General features: G+C 49.3%; 1 protein-coding gene across 6 annotated transcripts; it reads left to right on the forward strand.

Moving 5' to 3' along the window:
• The first annotated feature begins 41 nt into the window (after nucleotides 1-41).
• On the forward strand, nucleotides 42-7,229 carry Airim (AFG2 interacting ribosome maturation factor). 6 transcript variants are annotated; one of them, XM_087550619.1, is made up of 6 exons: nucleotides 108-134; nucleotides 237-473; nucleotides 1,605-1,882; nucleotides 3,323-3,560; nucleotides 4,911-5,047; nucleotides 5,184-7,229. In XM_087550619.1, exons 3-5 carry the CDS (start codon nucleotides 1,608-1,610, stop codon nucleotides 5,025-5,027), a joined length of 630 nt encoding a protein of 209 aa, XP_087406745.1. In that variant the 5' UTR covers nucleotides 108-134; nucleotides 237-473; nucleotides 1,605-1,607; the 3' UTR covers nucleotides 5,028-5,047; nucleotides 5,184-7,229. The 6 variants fall into 6 exon arrangements, with proteins under 6 accessions (NP_001102734.1, XP_087406745.1, XP_087406747.1 ...); XM_087550621.1 differs by having other exon boundaries at nucleotides 3,323-3,502; nucleotides 4,919-5,047; XM_087550622.1 differs by having other exon boundaries at nucleotides 1,608-1,882; nucleotides 3,323-3,502; nucleotides 4,919-5,047.
• The last annotated feature ends 19,743 nt before the right edge of the window (nucleotides 7,230-26,972 follow it).

Genomic DNA, 26,972 nt, shown 5'->3' on the forward strand with positions numbered 1-26,972 from the left:
ACAAAGTCCAATCACAACAAAGCTTCTTCTCCCTCCGTCAGCCAATCCTTATGGAGAACTACAATGCCCAGAAGTCATTGAGGCATACGCCATCTTTTCGCGACTCCAGAGTCGTGCTAACTAGAACTGGAGTGGTGAGTTCGGTCTTGTGAATGAGCAGACAGTGCCAAGCCCCGTGTAGTTTTTGATGTACTCAGTGTTGACAACCCAGGATTTACGTTTTCCTGTTGATTTAGGAACAGGGCTGGAAATCTTAAAGAGAGGAGACAAGACTCCAGAAGCACTGGTCCGGGGATAGACAGACCCCAGGGCTTCGCAATCTAAAGTAGATTGCACTGTCGTTTAGAAACCCCTTCGGAAGACCTGCAGTCCTTCTGCAGAGAACTGGTAAGAGGACCGCCGCAATCTTTATTCTTGAGTGTCAGCGGTGACAAGACAGAGGAGCACAGCTTCACTCTGCCTACTTCAGCAAGGTGAGGAGTTCCCCTAACCTTTTAGGGACTTCAGCTCAGTTGATGGCTCTGAGGCTGGAAAGAACTCAGCACTAGCCAGTCTATGAAGCAGAGTTACATGCACACATTTGATACGGGGGCTCACCATTTAACTCAGGCTAGCCTGGCAGTCTCTGTGTAGACTAAGTTAGCCTCGAACTTACAGAGATCTGCCTGTTTCAGCCTTCCATGTGCTAGGATTAAAGGTACATTCGTCAACTCCCAGCCTAAAGCTTTTAATACAGGCTTAAGCACAGGGATTAAGAGAGAAGCACTTAGGCATAAAATAGAATACACTTGAAGGCTGCTCAAACAATCTCAGAAAGTTAGACATAGTCATGTGGGTCTGGTCTTCTCCAGGGAGATCAACAGTTGACACCATCCCCCGCCCCCCAGTTTCTTGAGACAGGGTTTCTCTGTAGCCCTGGCCATCCTGGGACTGTAGACCAGGCTTGCTTCAAACCCAGAGATCACCTGGCTTTGCCTCCAGAGTGCTGGGATTAAAGTCATATTACATTAGCCGTGTATACTTATTTTGGTAGCTTTCAGGTTACATCTCAAAAGGGTTTCTAAAGAACCCTTGTTATTCTCTTCAAACAAAAAGTTGTTTGAGAAGAGAAGTAAGTGAGAGGGCTTCCAATATTCTCTGATGGTATTACAATCCAATAAAGTGAAATCAGGAGCTCCTATGGTTGTAAATGGAGCAATGTGTGACCTTTCTCTGTAAATTGGATTTCTGGTGAGATTTCTAGAACATGGAAGGAAGGAAGGCCTTAAGCAGTTGGTTGTAAATGGAGTAGTGTGTGACCTTTCTCTGTAAATGGGATTTCTGGTGAGATTTCTAGAACATGGAAGGAAGGAAGGCCTTAAGCAGTTGGTAAGTATGCTGCTGAAATTCTTACTTCATTGTTGGTCGAAAGTGTCAACCTGCTTCCAGGACGAAGAGTTCTTTTCTGTGTCACCTAGAGTCTCCCTACCTTTCAATATTGCCTTGGGACTATTTGAAAACCAAATCTGGTCTTCTCATGAGGTCAAAAATGACTCACCCTTGATGTAGGCTCTCCCTTTTTGGTACCCTGACTCTCTTTTGTTTTGTTTTGTTTTTCTACCCAGAAGATGGCTCATGACCAGCCGCTGCTGGTTGTGCAGGAGGCCCTGAAGAAGTGCTTCCCCGTGGTGGAGGAACAGCAGGACCTGTGGCAGAGCACTCTGCAGGACTGCTTGCCCCTCCTCTCCTCTCTCAGCAATCTGGCTGAGCAGCTGCAAGCTGCACAAAGTCTGCGGTTTGAGGATGTGCTAGCCCTTCGTCCCTTTCCAGACCTGCAGGAGCGATTGAGGCGCAAGCAACTAGAGGCTGGTGACATTGTCCTGGACAAGCTAACTGAGAGGCTGTAAGATGCTCTGTGTCCCCCTTTGTTGATGGACAGATCTTAAGGCTGTAGGGCATCTCAGCCTCAGTCATGGTGGGCCTACAAAAGTTGACAGAAGCAAGTCAGGAGTAATCATGCAGGGGGCTAAGATTGAATGTCTGTAAGTTCGAGGCCAGCCTGGAGTAGGTTGTTTTAAAAAAACCCAAACCAGGCCAAGTGTTTAATCTCAGTACTAAGGAGGCAGAGGCAGGCAGATCTCTGAGTTCAAGGCCAGCCTGGTCTACGTAGAGAGTTCCAAGACAATCAAGGCTACACTGACAGACCCAGTCTCAAAATAAAATAAGTAAGTAAACAAACAAATAAAAATAACCCCAAACCAATTACATAACTGAAGAAATGACAAAAGCAGAAAAGAAGAGGAGAGGAAGAAGAGTCTTCCTTGGTATTCTGTAGAGTCAGTGAGAGCCAGGATTAAAGACTGTATGTACAGGACCTTGTACACCCCTGGCTTAACCCTGCTTATGCATTTGGAAGCAAGAAGACAGAAAATAAACTGATTGTCCTGATCACAGAGCCAGTGAGAATTAGAGCCGGGATTCTGAAGTGTGCCTGCCACTTAAGCTGGGCTCCTCACCACCACCTCCTTCTACACACAAGTGGATACATGTGTAACCAGTCCACAAAACAGTAACAACTCAGGCGTTACTGATACTCTGTTTTCTGTTTGTTAAGTCACAGTGTATAAGCAGGACTTACAGACTTGCTGGTTTTGGGTTGTTTCCTGTTTTTACACTGTAAGACACAGCCGGATCTTTAGAGCTAGAGTTTTGGGCTGGGAGATTCCTTGTCCATTGGGAAGTTGCAGTCTTTGTTTTAGTGATGAGTCCCTTTGCGTCAGCATTAGAATGATATGTAGGCACTGCTAAAGGCACCTTATATACACCATCATATTTCTCTCTCTGGTGACAGTGAATTGACTGATTCACTGTGTGTTCGCTGCTCTTGGAAGACACAGTGAGCAATGGAGCTTTATGCACAGGGGAAATAACTCATTTCCTTAAGCAGGCTGTGCACGCTGAGCCCACATTGCCATTCAAGAACTGACCATCATGGGCAGTTAAGATGGCTCATTGGGTAGAGAGACTTGGTATTCAAGCCTGATGACCTGGGTTCATTCCCCAGGACCCATGTTTCTGGGTGGGAGGACAGAATGGACACAACAAAGTAGTCCTCTGATCTCCACACATGTGCTCTGGCATGTGCATGCCCTTCCCCCATACTAAATTAAAAAGAATTTATAAAGTGAGATTAGAATGTAGCTCAGTGGTAGACCGCTTTCCTAACATGTCTAAGGGTTTAAGTCCCCTCTGAAACAAAACCTCAAAATGGCAGTAGTGATTTGAGAAGCCTTACCCCCCTATCTTTTCTGGGATACCACCTAACTCCCTACTTTTTCTACAGAGCCACCCTCCTCAGGGTTCGCAACACCATCAGCAGCCACGTGGAGCAGGTGTTTCAGACCTATGAGCAGCATGCGGACGTGCTTGACATCGATACTCTCCTGAGGCCCTCGGTTGTGAGCCCCTCCGTGACTGACATGTTGGAGTGGCTGCAGGACATTGACAGACATTTTCGAAGCTCATATCCTTCCAGTGCTTCCCGACCTCCCAGAGCTGCCCTACAGGTTCAGACTTCACGGGTCAGCAGGCTGCATGATTTGCTGCAGTTCTCTTTAACGCTCAATCTTAGATTCTTCTTGCATTTTTTTTAGTAGTCATTTCTTACAGTTTATCTGCCAGACACTGCTGTAAGTGCTGAGAGCAGGCGTAGAAAAGTGAGTGTATGGTGTCGGATGTGAGCTAAGAATGAGGGAGGACGAGTGAGGGAAGGTGGGCCGTGACTTTAGTAGTGTGGTCCTGGCAGGAACCCATGAGACAGTGACATCCTGAGACAGTGATACTCACGGCATTCGAGCCATGTGGATATTCAGAAGAAGAGTGGTCCAAGCAGAGGGTACATGGAGTGAAGGCCTGGGTGGGAGCATGTCTGGTTCATGTAGGAACTGACCACGAGGCTGGTGGGGCAAGGGCAGGGTGTGAGGATAGTGACAGAAGCCCTTCCCCACCCCCCTTTTGTTTTTGAGAAAGAACTTGAAGGTTTTGGCTGTTACTCTGAAATCAGAGGTCTCAGAAGTTTTAAGCAGAACCACGTGGTCAAGGTCTATGCTTAACAGTGCTGGGCCATGTTCTCAAGAACAGTTGGCATGGTCGGGAACAAGCCCGAGAGCAGAAAATTAGCCACAGGTCTGCCTTCTCCATTCTTGTCCATGACTGTCCTCTGACCCTGGTTTTGCTCCCTTTACTACTGCTCCTGGCTCTGCGTCTCAGACTCCCATGGCCTCCAGCTGGCTCACTTAGTGAGCTACAAATTCAGAGCTGAGCATGCACCAGCAGTGCCCACTGCGTTACTGTCCTTCATGTTGCGACCAAGTATCCATCACGAAACAGGACAGACAGATTTGTTTCAGGCCATAACTGCGAGGATATGTCCGTCATAGAGGGGAGGGCACAGACAGGAGCATATGCCACTGGTCATGCTGTGCCTGCATCGCTCAGGAAGCAGGAAGGGAGTGCTGGCTGCTGGGGCTCTGTTCACTTCCTCTCTGTTCATCCTCAACCCCAGCCCACGGAACAACACCACATTCAGAGGGGTCTTCCCACTTCAGTTCAACCTTTCTGGAGACACCAGCACTGACACAACCTGTATCGTGTTTCCATGGCGATTCTAAATCCAGTCAGGTTGACAGAGGAGATTGTTGCCTGATCTGGAAAGGTGGGGATGGCCATCCTCATTTCCCTGTTTTCTATCATAACTACAATATCATTCTAGGTGTGCTAGTGGTGGCCACTAACACTGGTTGGCTCCACTACCCTTTTGTTTTTAGCCACATGGCTGAGATGGACCACATTCAACAGTAATCCCGTAAGATCACATGATCTGGTGACACAAGCATCTTGATTTAAATACGTTCGTTTCTTTTTCTGAGCAGTCCTTAACTTCTGGGAAGGTATCTGAAGAGAAAGCACCTCCTCTCCTCCATCCACTGGGGAGACTTAGCCAGCATCCAAGCACTGCCCAAGGCCTGGGACCAAATTTCAGAAGATGAGTGCCAAACCCTTGTGTCAGGTACTGGTGTCCGTCAGTCCCATGCTGCCTCCCCCCCCCTCCCCCCAGGCTGGCCTCTTTGGAGGCGTTAGACACTCCCTACTGTACTTTGGGGCCTTGACAAACCTGATGCCTTGTACCTTGCTTCCTGTTCTAGATATCCTGTTGAGTGTCTCCTTCTTCCTGGAGGAAGCAGGAAGCCGTGCAGTATCTGGAGATCTGGAGCACCGCAGTTGAGGGCTGCCATTGTTACCCTAGGCTGTTTCTAATTGAGGGTCAGTATTGCTGCACCCTGACTCACTGCAATACCACTGCCTCCGGTAGAGGCCACTAGGACCTCTCCATGGTAGGACATGGCCGCTGCACCTGCGGCTCTGAGAAGTGAAGGGAGGCGGAGGAGACAGGAGAGGTGGTGCTGAGAAACAGGGTCCATCAAAGCAGGAAAGGGCAGAAGGCAAAGTTGTGTGGACGCTGCTGCCTATCATCTGAACCATCTTCTCTGGTTGGCCCAGGTCCTGGTCTAGTGCATGTCAGTATCTCAGTCCTTAATGGCTTAAATATATGAGTGGGTCTGGGAATCTAGGGTTGGAGCAGTGTGGGGTGGGTGCGGGGGGCAGACTCAATTCCCTACAGACCCCCAAAAAGGGAGGGACTGAAGGAAAGGGAATGTTTACAATGTTTACTGCTTCACAGAAGCGCATCAAGCCAATTTCCACTTCCAGAGTCAGCCACCAGGGGGCGATGGTGCAGCATGAATGGTTCTGAATGCCCTGCTCTTGTTGCTGTTGAAAAGTTAAGGGCAGGCTGGGGAGCTTGGGTATCCCACCCAGGACTAGAGGCAAAGACAGGTGGATCTCTGTGATTTTGAGATTAATTTGGTCTACATAACTCCAGGCCAATGAAGGTCACAAACTGAGACTGTCTCAAAAAAGAAAAGAGAGGTACCTGAGGAATAGTGAGGCTCCCCAGATGACAGGGCTAAGGGGCCTCTCATTGGCCACATCCCTCTGAGTTTGGGGTGTCTGGCCAGGGAAGAGAATGCCGGCTGTGATCGCTGGTTGTTATAGTCCGCTCGACACATGCAAGGCCACCTGGGAAGGGAGTCTCGGTGAGGAATGGTCTAGATTTGGTTGGTTTGCAGACATGCTTGCAAGATTTGATTGAGAAGACCCAGGCTGAGTGTGGGTGGCAACATTTCCTGGACTGCAGCCTGGATCACAGAGAAAGAGAGCAGGCTGAGCACAGAGGGCTTACACTAACCATTGCCTTTGATGGTCCTGCCACCATGGCTCTCCTGTAGTGATGGACTGTAGCTTCAAACTATGAGGCTAAAAGCCCTTTCCCCCTTCAGTGCATCTGTCAGTATGTATTATCAGGTTTTAGGGTTCTCTATGGAGCAGGACTGATGATAGAATGAATGACTATATAGAGGTACGGGGCAGCCAGAGTGAGTGTGGGCATGCTAAAGGAAAAGCTTTCTTCTTCCATATGATGTTATGTGGGCTCCTCTACAAGATGTGGCCCAGATTTGGGTTGGGTCTTCCCACCCCGAATGATCCAAGACAATCTCTCTCGGGCATGCCCAGTTGCTTGGGTCTTAGTGGATTCCAGATGTCAAGCTGACAGCAGAGATTAGCCATCACATGCGGTGGCAGGGAAGAAACTGAGAAGCAGCCTTGAGTTGGTGCCAAGCCTTGCCTTCTGTGCAGCGGCACTGCCTGGGTCCCAGCTTCCCATGTGCTTGTACAAGCCCAGGCTGCATGTACAGGCCTTAATGCAGAGAATGGATCTATTTTAGTTTTTGATTTTTCAAGACAGGGTCTCTCTGTGTAGCCCTGGCTGTCCTGGAACCCACTCTGTAGACCAGGCTGGCCTCAAAGATCCACCTGCCTCTGCCTCCTAAGTACTAGGATCAAAGGCCTGTGCCACCACCACCTAACTAAGGTGGCTAAAAGACACTTCTCTTAAAAAGAAAGTTTTCTGATTGCATTTTTATGTTTTCAATTAAAGGAAAAATTTAAATACGGAAAAACATAATACAAAAAAGCATAATGCAAAACCCACCCTATGTTTTGATTTGTATCCCTTTACTGTTCTTCACAAATTTTAAAACAAAAACATTGATACAAACTCATTCTTTTTAACTTTGTGGATCATGGGACATCTGTAAATAAGTCAATAAAACTATACTATATAGACTATATGATATTTGGTAAATATATTACTTTTTTTGCTTTTTATGCATATTTGTGTATATGCATAAATGTTTGCGTATGTGAATGTTTGTGTGTGCACGTGCATGTGTGTGTGTGGCGACCAGAGGATGACTTTAGGTGTCATCCTAAGGAATGCCATCCTTCCCCTTTGAGGCAATGGCTTTGAGCTTACCAATTAGACTATCTTGGCAGCCAGTGAGCTAGGGAATCCTCCTCCCTCCACCTCCCCAGTTCTGGGGGTGCCAGGACACCTAATGATCTTCCTCAGCCTCTCGAATGCATGCCCACCATTAGTATTGAGTCTCATGCTGAGCCCTGGGTATAGAGAGGAAAGAAAGCCACTGGAAGTATAGTTCAGGCAGGATTTTTTTTTTAAATGTGTATGGGTGTTTTGCATGCATATATGTCTGTACACCAGTTGTGTGCCTGGTGCCAACTGAGGCCAGAAGAGGGTCTCAGATCCCCTGAAACTGGATCACAGATGTAGGTGCCGGGGAGTGAGCGGGCTTTTTATAAGAGCGGCTGCAGTTCTTCACCTTCAACGATCTCTGCAGCCCTGAGATGTCGCTGTCTTCAGACACACCAGAAGAGGGCGTCAGATCCCATTACACATGGTTGTGAGGTCCCATGTGGTTGTTGGGAATTGAACTCATGACTCCTGGAAGAGCAGCCAGCACTCTTAACCGCTGAGTCATCTCTCCAGCCCTGAATTAGTGTTTCTAAAACTTAAATGTCCATGTAAACGACCAATATCTTATTAAAATTTAGACTTGTTGAAGGGGTTTTAGCCAGCCCAGACTGTCAAACATGACTCTGGCAGGCCTTGCCCTTCTCCCCTATCCCCTCTGCCTTGCTTAAACCATTAGATTACATTCCTAAAGCTGGCCACTAAGGTCTATTCCCTTATTTGGCCACTTCCTCCAACTAAGGCTGACCACCAGGATCAAGCTATCCAGGTATTTGAAGTCCAGTAACCAGAAGCCCCCTTTTGCTCACCTAATTAACATGCCAATTAAAATTAAGCACCTTATCCTTTCCTGGTATTTCCCCTTTGCCTTTATAAACTGCCATTTTCCTGTGGACCACATCTGTCTTCTCTCTGTCTAGAGGCAGTCCTCTGTCCTCCAGAACAAATACCTCTTCCCCCATCCCTTGTTCCCTTCCCTTCCCCTTCTTCCTTGTCCTCTGTCTCCTGTCTTTGCCTCTTATTCTCTACTCTGGGTTCCTCTGGGGCAAATGATTCTACTTCATGTTGAAGACTTGGTCTTAGAGGTCCTGGACTGAGGACCCAAGTTCAGTTCCCAGCACCCACATGGCAGCTTGCAGTCATTCGTAACCCTAGTTCCAGGGGATCCAATCCCCTTCTCTGGTCTCTAAAGGCATCAGGCATTTAAAATCCATTCTTTGCAAAAAAAAAAAAAAAAAAAAAAAAAAAAGAAAGAAAGAAAGAAAAGGTAACATTTTTTTTCTTTTTTTCTTTTTTTTTTCGGAGCTGGGGACCGAACCCAGGGCTTTGCGTTTGCTAGGCAAGCGCTCTACCACTGAGCTAAATCCCCAACCCCAGGATAACATTTTTAATAGAAAAAGCTAAGAGCGAAGAAAACAAAAACAATTTTACTTTAATAAGTTATTAGTAAACGCCATAAATACCTGTTTCAGGGACAAAGACTCAGCTTTATTATGCATCGTGTAATATTTACAACTGTACTTAATAATGTACTCAGGGTGTATTTCAGCACAGATGCCTAGGAAGTCACTAGCAACACTGTGTTATGGGACTCTCCTCCTAGATAGAATGAGGTCCTTCAATGACTGAAGTGTCAGCACACAACTACTCATGTGAGAGCATGCACACGCGCACGCACGCACGCACACACACACGAACACACGAGTATATCCTGCTATAGATAGGAACGGGAGTGTGTGTGAGTGTGCATGTGCGCACAAATGCACATGGAGGCCAGAGATAGGTGTCAGGTGACTAGTTCTGTTATTCCACACTCCCCCTTTGTCTTTTGAGATGAGACCCCCGTGAGCCTGAAGCTCGTCACTGGTCAGCGAGCCCCAGTCTGTCCTGCTCCTCAGAACTGAGATGCAGGTGCCTCTCACAACACCCGGCTTTAGTATAAGTGCCAAGGACACTCAGGTCCCCGTGCCCGACCAGCAGGCACTTTACTGAAAGCCGTCTCCCCCAACCCCTCAGCCCCGATACAAACTCTGTCTGGCCCAAGCTGCCCTCACAGGTGGGGTCTTGTCACCCCACCCTCTGAACTCTACACAGTTGTTCTGAATTTTATTAACGGGCCAGGCTGCGGGAATAAATGTAAGAAGCATGGTGCTAGGAAAACCACCGCAAACCTCATCAAATGGTCCACAAATGGTACCAATACACAACGGCAAACTCCGTCCAGTGGTCCCCACGGCAGCCAGTGCTTCTTGTCTCCCTCAGGGCTTTTGATCTCAGCTGTAACCATGCTGTTACTTTATAAGACAAGTCTGAATCTCAGTCAGATTCTTAACAATCACCTGAGACCTCACCGGAAACAGACGCCTGGGCCCGCCCCATACCCACGAGATGGATGTTTAGATCTAAAATCTAAAGTAAATGTGATTTACTTATCGAATAAGGTACACATCACCTTAAGTGTGTGTGGAAATTCAGTGGAAAATTCTCCCCCGTCTGCCCAGTTCCCCTCATTGCAGACAGCCAATGCTTAAGCGCCTCTGGTGTCTCTGTGGTGGGCGTTCTCTGAGGTGGTCCCTGGTGAAGCCACCTTTGATCACGCCTCTGTTCACTCATTGCCACCCTTTGATGTGGGCCACTTTGTAGTTCAGCTTCTAATGACTAGAACAGTGAAAGTTACTTCCAGAAATGGGTTATAAAGAGCACGACTTTTCTAGGAGTTAAGAACACTGGCTGCTCTTCCAGAGGACCCAGGTTCAATTCCCAGCAACCACATGATGGCTCACAACCATCTGTAGCTCCAGCTCCTGGGGATCCGTTGCCCTCACAGAGACATATGCTGCAAAACCCCATGCACATGAAATAAAAATAAATCCTCTAGTTAGAGAACACTGCTTCTATCTTTGTTTTTTATGTTAATTTTATTGGATATTTTATTGTATGTTTTTTAAATTTACATTTCAAATGTTATTCCCTTTCCTAGTTTCCCGGACATAAGCCCCCTATCCCACCCCCTGCCCTTATTCTATAAGGGTGTTCCCCTCCTCAACCACCCCCATTTCTAGCCCCCCACATTCCCCTACAATGGGGGATCTGGCCTTGGCAGGACCAAGGGCTTCTCCTTCCATTGGTGCCCAACAAGGCCATCCTCTGCTACGTATGCAGCTGGAGCCATGGGTCTGTCCATGTGCACTCTTTGGGTAGTGGTTTAGTCCCTGGGAGCTCTGGTTGGTTGGCATTGTTGTTCTTATGGAGTTGCAAGCCCCTTCAGCTCTTTCAATCCTTTCTCTAATTCCTCCAACGAGGACTCTGTTCTCAGTTCAATGGTTTGCTGCTAGCATTCGCCTCTGTATTTGACATGCTCTGGCTGTGTCTCTCAGGAGACAGCGATATCAGGCTCCAGTCAGCATGCACTTCTTAACTGCATCAGTCTTATCTAGTTTTGGTGGCTGTATATATATGGGCTGTGTACCCATGTGGGGCAGGCTCAGAATGGCCGTTCCTTCAGTCTCTGCTCTAAACGTTGCCTCCATATACCCTCCTGTGAATGCTTTTCTCTCGGATGCTGTCTCTTGCTCTCTGTTGTGCCGCCCTCTTAGGGGAAGTTAGCTGAGATGCTATAAGGCCACCTTGTAGAGAGACATAGGCCTGAGAGGTCTGTGCTGGACAACACTGGGAAGGAGTCTGGAAACATCCTCTCTACACCACCTTCAGTTGGGTCCACAGACCTAGATGATGGTCTGACCCTGAGGACAGCAGACCTGTGCTCAGAATCCTGGCGGGCACACGCAAACAGAAAAATTAGCTAAATCGCTTAAGGGTAACTTTCCTCCTGTGGCAGCAGATGGCTAGCACAAACAAATGATGGTTTTGAGGTATTTTTTCCCCCTCTTTTAGTGAGTATAGTGACAGATAGTAACAGTTTTCTATCTGTTTTTAGCCCCTGTATCTTGGAATTCATTCTGTGTAAATATATACCTTCCTTAAATTTTTCAGAACAGTTACAGAGGCTGGGAGATGGCTCAGCTGGTAAAGTGCCCCTCAAGCTTGAGAGACTGAGATTAGATCCCCAGCACACACACACAGAGTTAGGCATGCTGGCACACATCAGTTTAAAGGATTAGTAAGTGTCAGGGTCAGAGTGAGACCCTGTCTCTCAAAAGCCAAGATGGAGAACAGCAGAAGACACCTGATCTAGACCTCTGGCCTCCTCAGGCACCTGCATGGGCACACATCCAAACATTCATGCATATAACATAGAATGCTATTACACAGTCTGTTATTGTGTTGCTATGATTTATTGAACTTGCCTCTTACTAATGGACATTCAGGGTGTTCCGGGGAAGTCAGCTCTCTCTGAACTTCCACACTTACTCAGTATACTAATTGCTCCCCCATACTTTGGGTGGAAAGAAACTGGGAATTAAAGCCAGGGCCTGGTACATGCTAGCAAGTGCCCAACCACTGAACTGCATCCTCAGTCTGGAAATTTTCATTTCACAAATCATGTGCCATCCAACAACAGCAGCAAACATTTGCCAATACTTTTACTGGGGTTATCACATTTGAAGTAACTTAGGAAAAATCACCATACGAGAGTCCCAGGATAGCTCTTTATTTAGGTGTACTGCTGGATGACAGAGCGTGTTCTTTCTGTACCCCTCAGTTGGTCGTCCCCTTCCTTGCCATGTGACCCATCGTCTGTCCCAATAAAATGAAGAGTTGGCTTTCCTGTCATGGTCAGAAATCAGCCTAAGATTCAGGCCTGGGGCGATGGCTCTGTGGGTGAAGCGCTTGCTGTCCAAGCCTGAGGACCTGAGTTTTAACCCCCAGCACCATTTTTTTTTTCTTTTTTTTTTTCCGGAGCTGGGGACCGAACCCAGGGCCTTGCGCTCCCTAGGCAAGGGCTCTACCGCTGATACCGCTGAGCTAAATCCCCAACCCTCCCCAGCACCTTTTTTTTTTTTTTTCCTTTTTCTTTTTTTGGAGCTGGGGACCGAACCCAGGGCCTTGTGCTTCCTAGGCAAGCACTCTACCACTGAGCTAAATCCCCAACCCCCTCCCCAGCACTTTTATCACCCCAGCATTGGGAGGTGGAAGCAGGAGGGTTCTGGAGTTGTGTTGGCCTGGCCATCTAGAGCCAATCACTGAACTCCAGATTCAGTAAGGGACTCTGTCTCAGAACTGAGAGTGGAGAGAGGCACGGTGTTACACTTTAATCTTTAATCCCAGCACCAGAGGAGAGGCAGGAGGATCTCTGTGAGTTTAAGGCCAGTCTGGTCTACAGGCCCTGTCTCAAACAAACAAAACCAAAACAAAATCTTAGAGCGGACATGACCTCTGGCCTTCATATGTGCATTCATGCACACACACGCACATACACATAGACCTCCTAATATCCCCTGACATACATACAAAAGATTCTTTCAAAAGTCTGCTCTTACACAAAGTAAGTGTTGTCCTAAGCCCAGGTTCTCAGGAGAAGGAGCCCTGCCTGCCTTGGGGGAATCCAGGTTTAGAGACAACTGCTGTGCCTGCCATCCCTCAGGTAAATGAAAGCCAGGGACTTTCCCAGCTTCCCAAGCACTAGGTCCTTTAGGGTTCCTTTTCCCTGTGATGAGAGGGGATTGCCATGAATTCACAGGAACAGCTTTGTGTAGGAAGGTTACAAGGTGTACTGTCCAGCCTGTCACCTAGCCCCATGTCAGTTCTCAGCAGGTCTAAGCTGTGTGGTCTCATCCAGTGATTTCCCCTGGCTAAGTCTCAATTGCTCTGTTGGCATGATGGAGAGAACTCTATGTCCTTGTAGGGTTACAAGGTTCATATAAGAAAGGATAATTATGTGACAGATTCAGGAACAGTTGTCAACACTTAAGGAATCAGAATACCCTCAAGATTGATCAGCCCTGGCTTGCCTTGAAACTCCCTGGGATCTGCCTGAGAAGTGCTGAGATTAAAGGTGTGTGACACTACACCCAGTTTATCGTGCTCTTTAGTATCCTGGGGATCACCCAGTCATTTGATTTTTTTTTAAAGGTTTATTTATTTTATGTATATGAGTACACTGTAGTTGTCTTCAGATACACCAGAAGAGGGCATCAGATCTTACTATAGATGGTTGTGAACCACCATGTGGTTGCTGGGGATTGAACTCAGGACCTCTGGAAGAACTGTCAGTGCTCTTAACCCCTGAGCCATCTCTCCAGCCCCAGTCATTTGATTTTGAGACAAGGTCTCCCTCTACAGCCCAGTCCAGCTTTAACTTCGTTGCAACCCCCTTGCTGGGATTGCAGGTTGCACTACCACGCCAGGCTTATTCTACATCTTTAAATAGCCTTCAAGCTATTGCAAGCATTGGTGCAAGGATGCTTTTCTGCATTGGAAGAGACTGAACTATGGAGACAGTGAGTCTCCTAACCCCTCTGATGGCCAGGGACACTGCAGCATTTATGCAGGATCTTGGCTCTGGTGAAAGGGTCTTTCCCAGTGGCCACTGTTCCTTTTCTGTCACAGAAAGTAAGAATCTACCTAATGCCTATTTCTCTAAGTGCCCTGCCCTGTGCAAAGCCAACAGAATGAACCTGGTAGCAGTGCATGGACTGTCCTAGCCTCTTCCAGGGCAGCTCAAACCTTGCCAGCTGCCGTCCCTTCTGATCCCACAGCCAAGAGGGTTGGAGTGGTTCCCAAGGCTGTCTGCCAGAGCTTTATACTTTGCCCTTTATGCCAGGGTCTGGGAGGAGAGTGCCAGTTCTTCTTAAAGAATGACAGGGGTGGGTTGAGGATTTAGCTCAGTGGTAGAGCGCTTGCCTAGGAAGCGCAAGGCTCTGGGTTCGGTCCCCAGCTCCGAAAAAAAGAACCAAAAAAAAAAAAAAAAAAGAATGACAGGGGTGACCCGTCCAGGCACTCACCCTCTCCGTCATTCCTGGAAGGTTCCTTCTGAGTTTCTGCAAAGGGCAGAGGAAAGTAGTTTCCCTGCCCCTGGTGCTGGTGGAGTGAACTAGAGCCCCCAAACTAGAGGTCTGGATCCACACAATAGGAAGGGGCTTGCTCTGTGGATTCCTAACAAGTGACCCTCATTCTGTTGCAAAAACCATTATCCTGACCGGCCTGGAGCTTAACATGTAGACCAGGCTGATCTCACAGTCACAGAAATCTGCCTGCTTCTGCCTCCCAAGTGCTGGGACTAAAGGTGTGCGCTAGCTACCACAGCCAAGTCTTTTTCTCTCTCTGAACCATAGGAAAGGCATTGGTGTAGTTAGAGATGGCAGAGCAGCGTAGAGATGAACCGGCTTTCTAACATCCACACTGAACTTCTCTTCATGAAGCTTCCAGCCCCCCAGGTGGTCTTCAGTTCCAGCAGACAGCCCGCAGAGCCCCATGCTGTCAGGAGCAGGACAGTAATAAAACCAGCTCAGTCACATCCCCATGTGCCCGCTCTCAGATCTCTTCATGGGCCCAGCACCGCACAGATCATCAGGATACCAAGGTCAAGAGGAGAAGTCTGGTGTGAGCAGGTCCCGTCATGAAGAATGTGCGGGAGTACAGAGGGTGGAGATAGTGGCTGATTCTTTCTGTAGGAGGGGAGTACGGGTATGCAGGACTAGATCCTTAGTGAGCCCCGTTACCCTCTGGTCTCTGGTGGGATGAGTCTTGGGGCAGTGGTGGCCCATCTACCACGCTGGGAGCAGGCAGTGACCCTCTGCGGTCCAGCTCTCCTGACTCAAATGTGTGGAGCGGTTCTTCATTTTGGGAGAGCCCAGACTAATAAATCCACCACTCGATTGCAATCTCCACTGTGTGTTTATAGGCAGCAGCTGACTTTTATCAGCTAGTTCGTTCCTTCATATAAGCAGAGTTTTATGAGGGTCTCCTGAGCTGGCTCGTAACGTGATGAAATGTCTTCAAAACTCAGCCATAAATCCCCGGCACCTGCCAAGCAGGGGATGTCGTTCTCCAGGCACATTTTGTCCAGCTGGAGGCTCTGTCCTCTTGCCCAGTTTGCATTTTTTGTGCTTGTCTCTTTAAACTCGGATTTGTTTTCCAGCTCCCCGCGGCCTCTTTAAAGGCAACCAAAAAATGAGGGGCTGGAAAAGAAGAAACTAGAAAGTTACATCTGTGCTAAAAATTTCCTCTGGCTCCTGTCACTCCGAGAACTGGTTTGGATCTCTCTTCTGAAAAAAGAGACATCAGGCTTCCCAGCCACATGTAGCCAGGGCGGGGTTGACAGAGCCCATGGTGATGACTCGGCCGCTTTCCTGGGCCATCATCTTCTGTGCTTGCCAGAGGCCCCTACCCTTGCCTGCCAGTTCTGTGAAAGAAGGGAACAGCTCCAGAGGCCTCTTCTCCAGATGGCCTCCAAGTGTGACATCCGAGTTCCCTCGGTGCAGAGATGAAATGCACGTGTCCCTTTCCAAACCAAGTGAGACCAGGCATCCATGCAGGTGACCAGTGCCTCTGCAGAGCATACCTCCCTCTAGAAAATGTAGACTGGGGCTCCAGCCTGTACCTCTGAGGTGCTGGCCTTCCTGTTTGTGGGTTCTCTTCCATGTGGTCAAGAGCTCCTAGCTCTCTCTCAAAGGCCTCTGTTACTTCTCTGGTCATAGATATCTCTATACCCAGGCAGGCCCTGTAAACCCTATAGGTGCCTGCCAGTCCCAACTCACTAATCCATCGTCAGTGCTCCTTAGAAGCTTCTAGAAAAGGGTTCCAGGCAGCACACTTGGCTTGGAGGAAATTGCTTATTCCTACGAGGGAGCTGGGGTCTCTGCTACAGAAGACAGCTCTGTGTCTCCTACTTTACAGCCCTGTTTCCAGGGTAAACCACCTTCCTATTTGTCCAAGCCCAGCTTATATACCTACTACCTGTACCACGATGACCTTTCTTACTCTCCTGGTCAGAGAGACTCTCTCTTCAGCCCATCACTTCCGGTTTTATAGCCATTTTCTCTCCCCCATCCTTACTTCCTTTTCAGCTCAGGGAAAAGCTCCGTCCATCTTAGAATTGACCCAGTGTTGGAATGGCACAGAAACCCTTGTGTGGCCTGGTATAGGGGAGGCCCTGCTCTGCTTGGTAGGGATGCCGGTGGGCCTTGGCAAAGCTGGCTAGCTACTGTGGCCTCCAGGAATGCAGTAATGTCCTGGAAGGATCGTGATGTTTGATATTATTGTCCTGGATCTTCCACCCATAACTGTGGCCTTGGGCTTTGCCTCTCCTGTCTATAAAACCAGGATGGCAATACCTGACTCAGAAGGTTGCTATGAAAATCAAAGGAAAATGCCTTCAAAGCAGGGACATGAGGCCCAGCCCCCAATCGGTTCTTAACCAGTTAGACATGTCATCTGTCCCTAGAAGAGGACTTGGAGCTGAGACCCACTCCTTCCTGTCAAGAACCTGCTGGGCTTTGGATGTGGCCCCTGGCTACCTGTAAGTTAAAGGCTGCGTGGGTGACAGACGTGAAACAGATGACAGGAGAGGTTAACCCCACTCATCTCAATAGCTGAGAGCCTCTCGGCTGCCTGTGTAGAACATCCTCCCTACCCCAAGCCCATGCACTGGCAGACCCAGATCAACCCAGCATTGCCACACTGGTGGAAGTGGTGGCTGCTGTCCCAACCCTAGCACTGTGGCGAAAGCCCTGACTAGACTCATGTACCACATCAAGGACCAGCTCCACCCTCCTCTCAGCACCCCTCCCTCCTCCAGCTTCCTGGTTCCCTTCCTCCTGGAGGAGTGGAGTAGAACCTCTCTTGAGGCTAGCTAGGCCATATCTCTCTGTGGCTACTGCTGTGTGGTAGAGAAAGTCCTGGAATCCTGACCCAGCTCTGCTAGTCAGCCTGTGGGAGCTTGAGTTTGGGTCTTGACCTTTCCAGACCTTTCACTAAAAGGCAAGCAAAGCCAAAGGGGCTAGCTGGTAGGCACAGGTATTGACATTAAGGGATGCCATGAAGGAGGAAATGACCCAAGTCATGGAAAAACATCAAATCCTGCTGGAACCTCAGTGGTTTTATTCTTGGGAGTGGCAGAGTATGCTGGGAGAAAGATCAGGGAGCCTCGGAGAAGACATCTGCCATTTCTCGTATTTTCTCTGCTTTGTGCTTCATGTCTTTATGTCTAAATCAACACTGTGTGAGCACTGCGATTTCCCTCATCTTCTAGATGAGGGCGCCGATGGAGAGGGTGAGCCACACCTCTGTTGCTTCCCCATGCAATGGGGACACTGCTCCAAGAACCACTGGGATGAGGTAAGTGTCCAGCCCATTCCCTTTCTCAGAGCCAACAGCCTCCGTTAGGCCATACCCAGTCCCAGAAGCAGCTATGAGCTGGACAGTGGCTTGCTCTGGCCTTCTCAGCTCCCAACCTGGCCTGAAGATGCCTGAGGCAGGCAAGCGCTCCTGGGAGCAGCTCGCTTAGGAAGCACAGCCCTAGCAAATGCATAAGCGAGTCCTTTTCTGGCTCCACATTAGAGGCAAGGCTGGTGGTGTGAGCTGACCCCCTTTCCCAGGGAAACTGGGGATGGCCTAGAGCTTCTCTCTGCACACCGAGACCACTCATTCTCCAGTACTCGCCAAGGCACCTGAATTGAGCAGCATAGCACAGAGAAGCATCCCTAGGGCAGCAAGCCCTGCCAGTGAGCCTATGATGGTAACCATTACTACCCATGCAAGCTGCCAGGCCTGACCTCTGAGCTGCGCCTGGCACTCAGAACGGTGGTTCCCACCCAGGACAGCCTGACAGCTTCCTGTGTGCAGCTGCCTTCCAGCTTGCTGTCTTTGTCCAGAAGGAGGCAGGCCAAACTTGGCAAAGTCACCATCTGTATCCTGTGGAACTCTGGCCCAGTGCGACATAAACAGTCTCTCCGTCAGTAAGAATGGAACAACCCCGGCCAGTGGTTTTGGTTCTTGGCTGCGCACGGGACTCATTTGGGAGACTTTCTAAAACTGGCACTGTGTAGGCTCACGCTCACCTTAAAGATTGTGGTGCAGCAGATGGGAATTTAGGATTTGAAAGTACAGCAGTGGCGGAGAAGAGCTGCCTTATTGGAACACACCCACTAACCAACCATTCTTCCAAGTGCATCAATCATGGAATATATACCCGGGTCCGAGTTGGCGTTCCTGCCTTAGGGAACTTGTGTCTCAGGGGAGAGAAATAAAAATCAATTAAAAAAAGAACCAGTCATGCCAGAGGGTAGTAAGTGAGACACAAAATACGGAAGGAGCTGAATGTGTTGGAAACGCCTAGAATCCCAACACTCGAGAACCTAAGGCAGGAGGCTCAGGAATTCAAGGTCATTGTCCCTTACATCGAAAGTGAGAGGCCGGCCTGGGCTGCAAAAAAGCCTATCTAGAAAGAACACACACACACACACACACACACACACACACACACACACACACACACACACACACAGGGGTGGGAGGGGAGCATGGAAGTAATAATGGGGTAGAATGATTTGGGAAGGACATAAGAAGGAGCAAGAAACCTTCCAAGGACTGCCATTTTTACCGGGACCCCAATGAAGTGTGTGCGAAGGATGTGAAGCTGTCTGGAGCAGAGGTGTCCAAGTGTTGCCTGGGTGTCCAAGATGCCGTCCGGGGACCTGGGAGGGGAAACTTCTGGTAATGCTGAGGCCACACTTGTGTTTTCCACTCTTATTGTCTCATGAGTGTACGAGAGTTTTCCGATGTCTTGTGGTATGTGATGACATCATTGTGGGATATGCCCTTGTGTATTTTACAAAACTTTGGTAAACAGTAATGGAGATTTCCACAGGAACACACACAAACACTCTGGAGCATTCAGCTTTTCAGAGTGCAATGGAGTCAAGGTTGAGAAGAGCCTCTCTGAGAGGGGGGCCTTCTAGATGGTTCTCCGGTCAGCTGGATGGGTTGATCAGAGTGGGCAGGAGCAGCTCGAGAAGGAAGACGGGTCAGAAAGCAGGTGTAGAGAAACATGGAGGCAGGGCCGTGTCCAGCACAGGGGTAGCTTGTGCTCTAGTGAAAGGAGCTAAAATAAGCAAGGGGCAGCTGTGTGGGGAGCTAATTTTAGAGGATAATAAGTTTGATGAACACACAAGTGGGAGCTGGAAAGATGGCTCAGTGGTTAGGAGATTCGATGTTTTTGCAGAGGACCAAAGTTCAGTTCCCGGCACCTACATGGCGGTTCACATCCAGAACTGTATTTCCAGAGAGTCTGACACCCTCTTCTGGCCTCCATGGGCACCAAGCACAAAGCTGGTGCACAAACCACACAGGCAGAATACTCATGCGCATAGAGTAAACTTTTGAAAATAAGAACACAAAAGTGGGCTAGAGAGATGGGGTAGCATGTGGAAGTGAGGATGACCATGGCAGCCTGATAAACTGACTTTAGTTCCTTGGAACCCACCAAAATCTGAATGCAAGTGGCTCTCCTCTGTAATCCCAGTGTAACTGTGGAGGTAGAGAAAAAAATCGACCTAGAAAGGTCAGAAGGGTCAGAAGACCCCGGCCCAGAAGGCACTTGCTCCAAAGGCAGCCGGCAAGAAAGCATGAGGAGGCTACACAAAGAATAAAGGTTCTTTTTGACTGAAAAAAAAAATCGACCTAGAAACGTGTGAGCCAGGAGTAGGAAATATGGCAGAAACAAGAGAGAACTTGCTTCAGTGAGGTGGAAGTCAAGAATCGATTCCAACGACCGTGCACACATACACACATTAAAACAACAAAAATTTAAGAACCCAAAATAAAACAGCAGCTGGTCATGGGTGGCACCATCTTTAGTCATAGCACTAGGGAGACTGAGGCAAGAGGATCCAACGTTCCAGTTTAGCCTGGGCTACATAGGAAGACGATCTCAAACAATAACAAAAGCATACAAGAGTCATCATGGGATAAACACTTAGGGAGGGGATGAGAGGGGAGACTGGGCTCATAGCTAGACATCCTGTGGGACGGGACAAACTAGAATGAGGAAAGTAGAGAATCCGTGAAGCTGACCCAGTGATGCGGTGGACGCAGGGTTGGGAGGGAGCAGGGTGGCTCTGGACCAATGGTCAAGATAGAGACCCAGAAGATAATGAACTTTAGTGTAGGTAGGAGGGGATGGAGTGACTATGAGTCATGTCCCAGGTGGAGGACATCCAGCTGGCTGCTGAGTGCATGGGTTTGGAGCTCACAAGAGGAGTCAAGCTAGGGTGAGAACAAACTTGGAGAGAAAAGCCAGCCATGGAGCTCAATGGGAGCACTTGACCTTTCCGATGTGGTCCAAAGTCAGGCAGAGGGTCCTGGGGGAACAGAGAGCAATGGGGATCCAGGGAAGGAGAAGGTTTCAAGGTGCGGGTGAGGGTCTGGATTGGAGGAGGACTGATGATGGATGGAGATGACATGAGGGGACGCTGTGACAGATGCAGGCTGCGGTTCAGGCTGGAGAAGGCAGGAACGCTATGGAGGCAGAAGTGCAGGGGAGGTCGCAGATGAGAAGTGGTGATCGGTGACACAGACGCACAGAGCACAGGTGGCAAGGTTGGCTCAGCAAGAGGAGAAAGCAAGGCAGACATGGCTACAGCAAGTTCAGGGGATAGCAGGCTAGGGGCAAAACCATCTGCCCAGAGAAACCAGGATGGCATGGAGGCTTGAATGCCAACAAGAAACAGAAAGGCTAGCAGGACCACAGGCGAGCCATCAGGAAGCCTTGGGGGTCTTCTAACCTTTCTCCATAATGAATCCAGAAAACACCAAAAATATACCAGTTTCAACAGTGTTTCCCCTCAAGAGCCCTCCTTCCCACCCCCAGTGTTCTTGGCTGTCTTCTTCATAGTGGGTGGATACAGAAGGAAGAGTGGGAGGGGTTGAGCATCCCACCTTCATGTGGAAAAAAAGATGCTGAGAAAGGGCCCCCTGGAAAAATTTTAAGGCAAACAAAACCAAGCTGGGACTGACCCCTGGACACCCATCCTTATGTAGGCTGTCCCCTTCTTCACCCTCACAGGCTGCCTCTCTCCCACTGGTCCACCCAGGTTTATTGTCTCTGATGCTGCCTGCTCTCCTGCAATGTCGTCGCCTAAGCACACAAATCTCTTAGAGGACAGTACTTCCAAACCTCTCCAGTGTGGCCTTTTATTCCACACTTGCTATCTGGCAGCTGCTGGCCTCTGGCTCCAGTCTCTATCGTCCCAGCTTACTCTTGGCCAAGAAGATGGCTCCACACCAAGAGTCCAATAGTGTTCTTATCTCTGTAGTCTCCCTACGGCCCCAGGGCCTGCAAAAAGTCCTTGGCATGGTGTTCCAGGCCCCTTCCTGGGCCCGCCACTTTCCCTTCAGCTCCTGACACATCTCAGGTCATCTCTAAACAGGCACAGAATTCTCTTCACTGCCTCTACACCTTTGTCTCAGGTGACATCTGCCAAGGGGCCTGGGGGGGGAGATGCCCAGAGGACAGTTAGTGTATGTGTGATGTGTCCCTACGTGTGTTGGAGGGGTATATGTCTCGATGCGGGTGTGAACGTGCATGTGGAAGCAAGAGGTCGACTCTAGGTTCCAGTTCTTGGGATGCCATCCGCCTTGATGTTTTGAGACAGGATTAACCACTGGTCTGGAGCCCACCAAACGAGTTAGGCTGACTGGCCCCAAGCTCCCAAGATTCACCAGTCTTTGTTTCTCCTGTGCCGAATGTCTGCCACCGTGCCCAGAGTCTTTTATTTGTGTTCTGGGAGTCAAACAGGTCCTCATGCTTACAATGCAAGCACTTTAAAGACCGAGACACTCCCTTGACCCTCTGGTTCCCTTTTACAAGTCGGCCTCCTCATTGCCTTCTCTGAAGTCTTTCTTGTCCACTTAAGACAAGTCATTGTCATCCTCTATCGCCCCTTCCACCGTGCACTCCAGGATAGAAACCTGTCTAATTTGTGGTGGTGGCCACCTGCATGTCTGTCTCCTGGCCACCTGCATGCCTGTCTCCTGGCCACCTGCATGCCTGTCTCCTGGCCACCTGCATGTCTGTCTCCTGGCCACCTGCATGTCTGTCTCCTGGCCACCTGCATGTCTGTCTCCTGGCCACCTGCATGTCTATCTCCTGGCCACCTGCATGTCTGTCTCCTGGCCACCTGCATGTCTGTCTCCTGGCCACCTGCATGCCTGTCTCCTGGCCACCTGCATGTCTGTCTCCTGGCCACCTGCATGCCTGTCTCCTGGCCACCTGCATGTCTGTCTCCTGGCCACCTGCATGTCTGTCTCCTGGCCACCTGCATGTCTGTCTCCTGGCCACCTGCATGTCTGTCTCCTGGCCACCTGCATGTCTGTCTCCTGGCCACCTGCATGTCTGTCTCCTGGCCACCTGCATGCCTGTCTCCTGGCCACCTGCATGTCTGTCTCCTGACCACCTGCATATCTGTCTCCTGGCCACCTGCATGTCTGTCTCCTGGCCACCTGCATGTCTGTCTCCTTTCCCTGGTGTATTTTCTTCTAGGACAGGATTTGTGGATCTGTGTGTCTGTGTGTCCATAGATGAGATCTATGTATCTCTGCTGGAAACAGAGCTTGAAGCCCTTAGATACTAGATTGGATTGATTAATTAATAAATGATTATTAATGAGATTAATTTAGTGAGTAAATGAATAAATCAGCCCATCAACCCATTAACCCATGCAGCATCTTTTCCTCCATCGCCATCCACAAGAAACCCTTTTAAAAATGTTTATTTTATCTCATGTGTTTTGCCTACATTATAGATTTTTGTACCACTTTCATGCCTGGTGCTTACAGAGGTCAGAAGAGACTGTCCAATCCCCTGGAACTGCAGTTACTGCCAAGTGGGTGCTGGGAACTGAACCCAGGTCCTCTGGAAGAGCAGCCAGTGCTCTTAACCACTGAGCCATCTCTCCAGTGTGGTCCCTTATTTGCAGTGTGTAACGCACTGCTTCAGCTGTCTACTTTAAAGAGCCTACTGCCTTGTTTTACACAGCTTACAACGTGCCCACAAGGGAAGGCTCTACCATACTCCCGGAGGACTTGGCCCCGACGTGGCATGTGCCCAGAGACCACTGACAGCTTGCTTCCTGGCTACCCCTACAGAAAAGCCCTTCCTGAGGCCACACAGCAGGACTCCTGTAGACTAATTCACCAGTTGACTCTATGGACAAGGCAGGCCTAATCGCCCTTAGGCCTACGCTGGCAGAAGTCTATGTTGCCTGGAGGTTTATGTGGATTGTTGTGTGCAATGAAGCTTTCTCTAAGAGGCCCCCGGCTCCCCAGCCTTCGTGACAGCCCCTGCAAGTCACAGTGGTCACATCTGCGGGTAATTTCTTGCTCCATCTACACTGGAGTGGATCTTATTCGGATCAGAACAACACCCTCTGTCCTTGTGCCATCTCTCAGGCAGGAGGGGCCCCTGTGTCCCCTGCAAAGCGTGTCACTCTAGCTCTTCACTGGAACCTTCTGTCTCCTAGCGAGCTCTGATGGCATTTGGAGTAGCCATGAGGTCAGCGGGCATGCTCACCCTGAAGGCCTGGCCTCCAGCAGCCGGGTGCGTGCGCAAAAAGTTCTGGGCTGCGCTTCCTGACATTTGAAGTCATTTACAGGGAATAAGTCCCAGACTCGCACCCTGCTCAGCCTTTCATAACAGCAGCCAAACTGTCCGCCCTGGACAGGACATAAATTCTGCTGCCTCGTCACTGGGCCAGCTCTCCTCCTGGAACTGCCTCCTTCTCAAAGCTTGCCCAAGAGGGGGACAGCTCAGGAAATGTTTCAGGAAACTGATGCAGTGTGGGAGAGAGCACACAGTATTAACAGATAAAGTGCAGGGGCCAGCTTCTATGGGAGATGTGTAGTTCCTGCTCCTGCTTCTGTTGATTGTGTGGAGGGAAGATCCCAAATGTGTTTGACATCCCACTCAAGGCCCCCACAGGTACACAGAAGGAGCTTCTTCCCACCACCTGCAGAGAGGCTGTGCACCTTTGGGTGAGGAACGCGGCCTCTCTGTACTCCATTTTCTATCTCTGTGAATGAGATCAGGGCCGTACCCATCTTACGTTGCTATTGGGGACACTAAGTGAAGTATCACACGTTACAGAACCACAGGCCTCCCTGTGGTGGAGCTAACACTTGTTAGCAGGAAGTGGCCTCCTCTTCTCTGTTCACACAACAAAATGCAGATGTCCTACTGTGTGCTGGGCAGTAGGCTAAAAATGTAGAGCGGTTAGGGAGCCCTGTTAGGATCATGGTCATCCATGTGATCTGCTGACCTAGTTTTTCTCTTCATTGGCTCATCATCGTGTGTGTGTGTGTGTGTGTGTGTGTGTGTGTGTGTGTGTGTGTGTGTTTTGCTGGAAATTGAAATGCAGGCCTTTGGCATGCTAGGCAATTGCTCTCCCACAAAGCTATAGACACAGTCAATTAAAAAAATTTAAAAATTGAGACAAGGTCTAACTAAGTTATTTAGGCTGGCCTTAAACTTGCCATCTTCCTGCTGTAACCCTGGGAGTGGCTGGGATGAGAGGCATGTGCTACCAGGCCTACCTGGTCTACCCTTTTGGTTTTAAGGATTTACCAATGGCTAGGCATGGTGGTGCATGCCTTTAATCCTAGCACTTGGAAGGCAGAGGCAGGTGGATCCCCACGAGTCAGTTCTAAGGCCATTCTGGTCTACATAGCAAGTTCCAGGACAGCCAGAGCTACACAGTAGAGAGACCCTGTCTCAAAATTAAAAAAAAAAAAAAGCCATTGGAGGCTTGTCGATACCGCCTACCTGAGCTTACGAATGTATCTAATGGGACACAAATCCTGTGATGACTTCTAACGAGAGCCTCAGAGCTCCGATCTCCTGGTCACCATCTCCTTGCTTTTTCTGAGGTCAGCTGATAGGACTCTTCCTTCAGAAAGTCTCTTCCTCCAGGAAATCTTCAGGAACTCCCCTCTGGTTTGGCTCAGATGCCCTGATGGGACTCCTCTCCCAGCCATGAAGTTTGGGCTTCCTTTTCCATGACTGAGAATGGACAGGTACTGGGTCTACATGGCTCCCTGCCCTCCTGCAGAGTCTACAAGACACTGAGCACAAGATAGATTCCCGGTCAATAAGTCTCAAACATAGACTGTGGGCCTGTGGCCAGGCTCTTACTGGGAGTGCCTAACTTCTCCTTGCACCTCATCCCTATGGGGAAGGCTCAGACAATGGAAGGAGAGAGAGACAGAGACAGACACACACACACACACACACACACAGAGAGAGAGAGAGAGAGAGAGAGAGAGAGAGAGAGAGAGAGAGAGAGAGAGAGAGAGAGAAAGAGAGAGAGAGAGAGAGAGAGAGAGAGAGAGAGAGAGAGAATATGAGAATACACGGGCGATTATTGAAGGAGAGCTGGCTCTGACCATGCGAGGGACCAGAACGGGGAGTACAGATGGCGAAGTGGAAACCAAACCAATGAATGTCAGGCTTATGTTCCTCAGGAAACGGAATGTCATTGTGGTGAGCCCAACTTGGCAAGGCAGACCTGCATCTGACCTGAATCATAGAGTTCTCCAGCCACAGGCAGCCAGGCCTCACCAGCATGGAGGCTGCCAGGTGCAGGTGCAAGCCATCCGGAATCCTGGGATATCTGTGGGGAATAGTAGAAGCAGTCAGGGTGGAGGTCATCAAATCAACATCTTCCTGCGTTTGAGAGGAGACACTGTGGCCAGCTTGATTAATGTGATTAATGCGATCCTGGAATGTGGGCTGGACAGAGCAGAAGACAGGACATAGTCAAAGGCAGCCCCATCGCAGATGGACTACTGCAGTCCTCACTCCTCTACCCAATCTAGTTAGTACTACTTACCTCCTCCGTGTAAATCCTACTGGTCCCAGAGAGATAAAACTCGTCCTGAGTGAGCAGAGGACCCCAGTCCAGCCCTTCTCACACCCTCATCTGTGAGAGAGCCATCCTGGCGTCTCTGACAGTTGACAGAAGACTGAAGTCCAATTCTACCTTCATGTGACAGTCCCTTCTGAATCCTGAGTTATGTCCCCTTCATAGAGGAAGGGAGATCGTCCTGCCTCCACTCCTGAGTTCCGGGATTACGAGCACGTGCCATCATGTGCTGTTTAGGTGGTGCTGGGGAATCAAGCCCAGTGCCTCCTGCTAGGCAAGCTCTCTGTTGATGGAGCTACCTCCCCAGCCCTCACCACCAATCATCATCGTCAAAAAAAAGTAATTTATTTATTACTTATTTTATGCCTCGTATTTTGGAGAGAAGTCTGAAATAGAAGGTCAATATGCAAACCAAGAAAAGGCAGAGCTACTCTGGGTGGAGGGAGGGATCTGGGGTCCCACCTGCTCTGCCCTCCATGCCTCTGAGCAACCCGTATGCACACACACATGCACACACACACACATGCACACACACACACACATGCACATACACACACAGATACACACATGGACATACACACAGACACACAGACACACATACACACATGCACACGCATGCACATGCATGCACACATACACACATACACACATGCATACACATGCACACACATGCACACAGACACACACATGCACATATACACACAGACACACAGAGACACATACAC

The sequence above is a fragment of the Rattus norvegicus genome, chromosome 5 (genome assembly GCF_021556685.1).
Source record: "Rattus norvegicus strain SHRSP/BbbUtx chromosome 5, alternate assembly SHRSP_T2T, whole genome shotgun sequence".
NCBI lineage: Eukaryota > Metazoa > Chordata > Mammalia > Rodentia > Muridae > Rattus > Rattus norvegicus.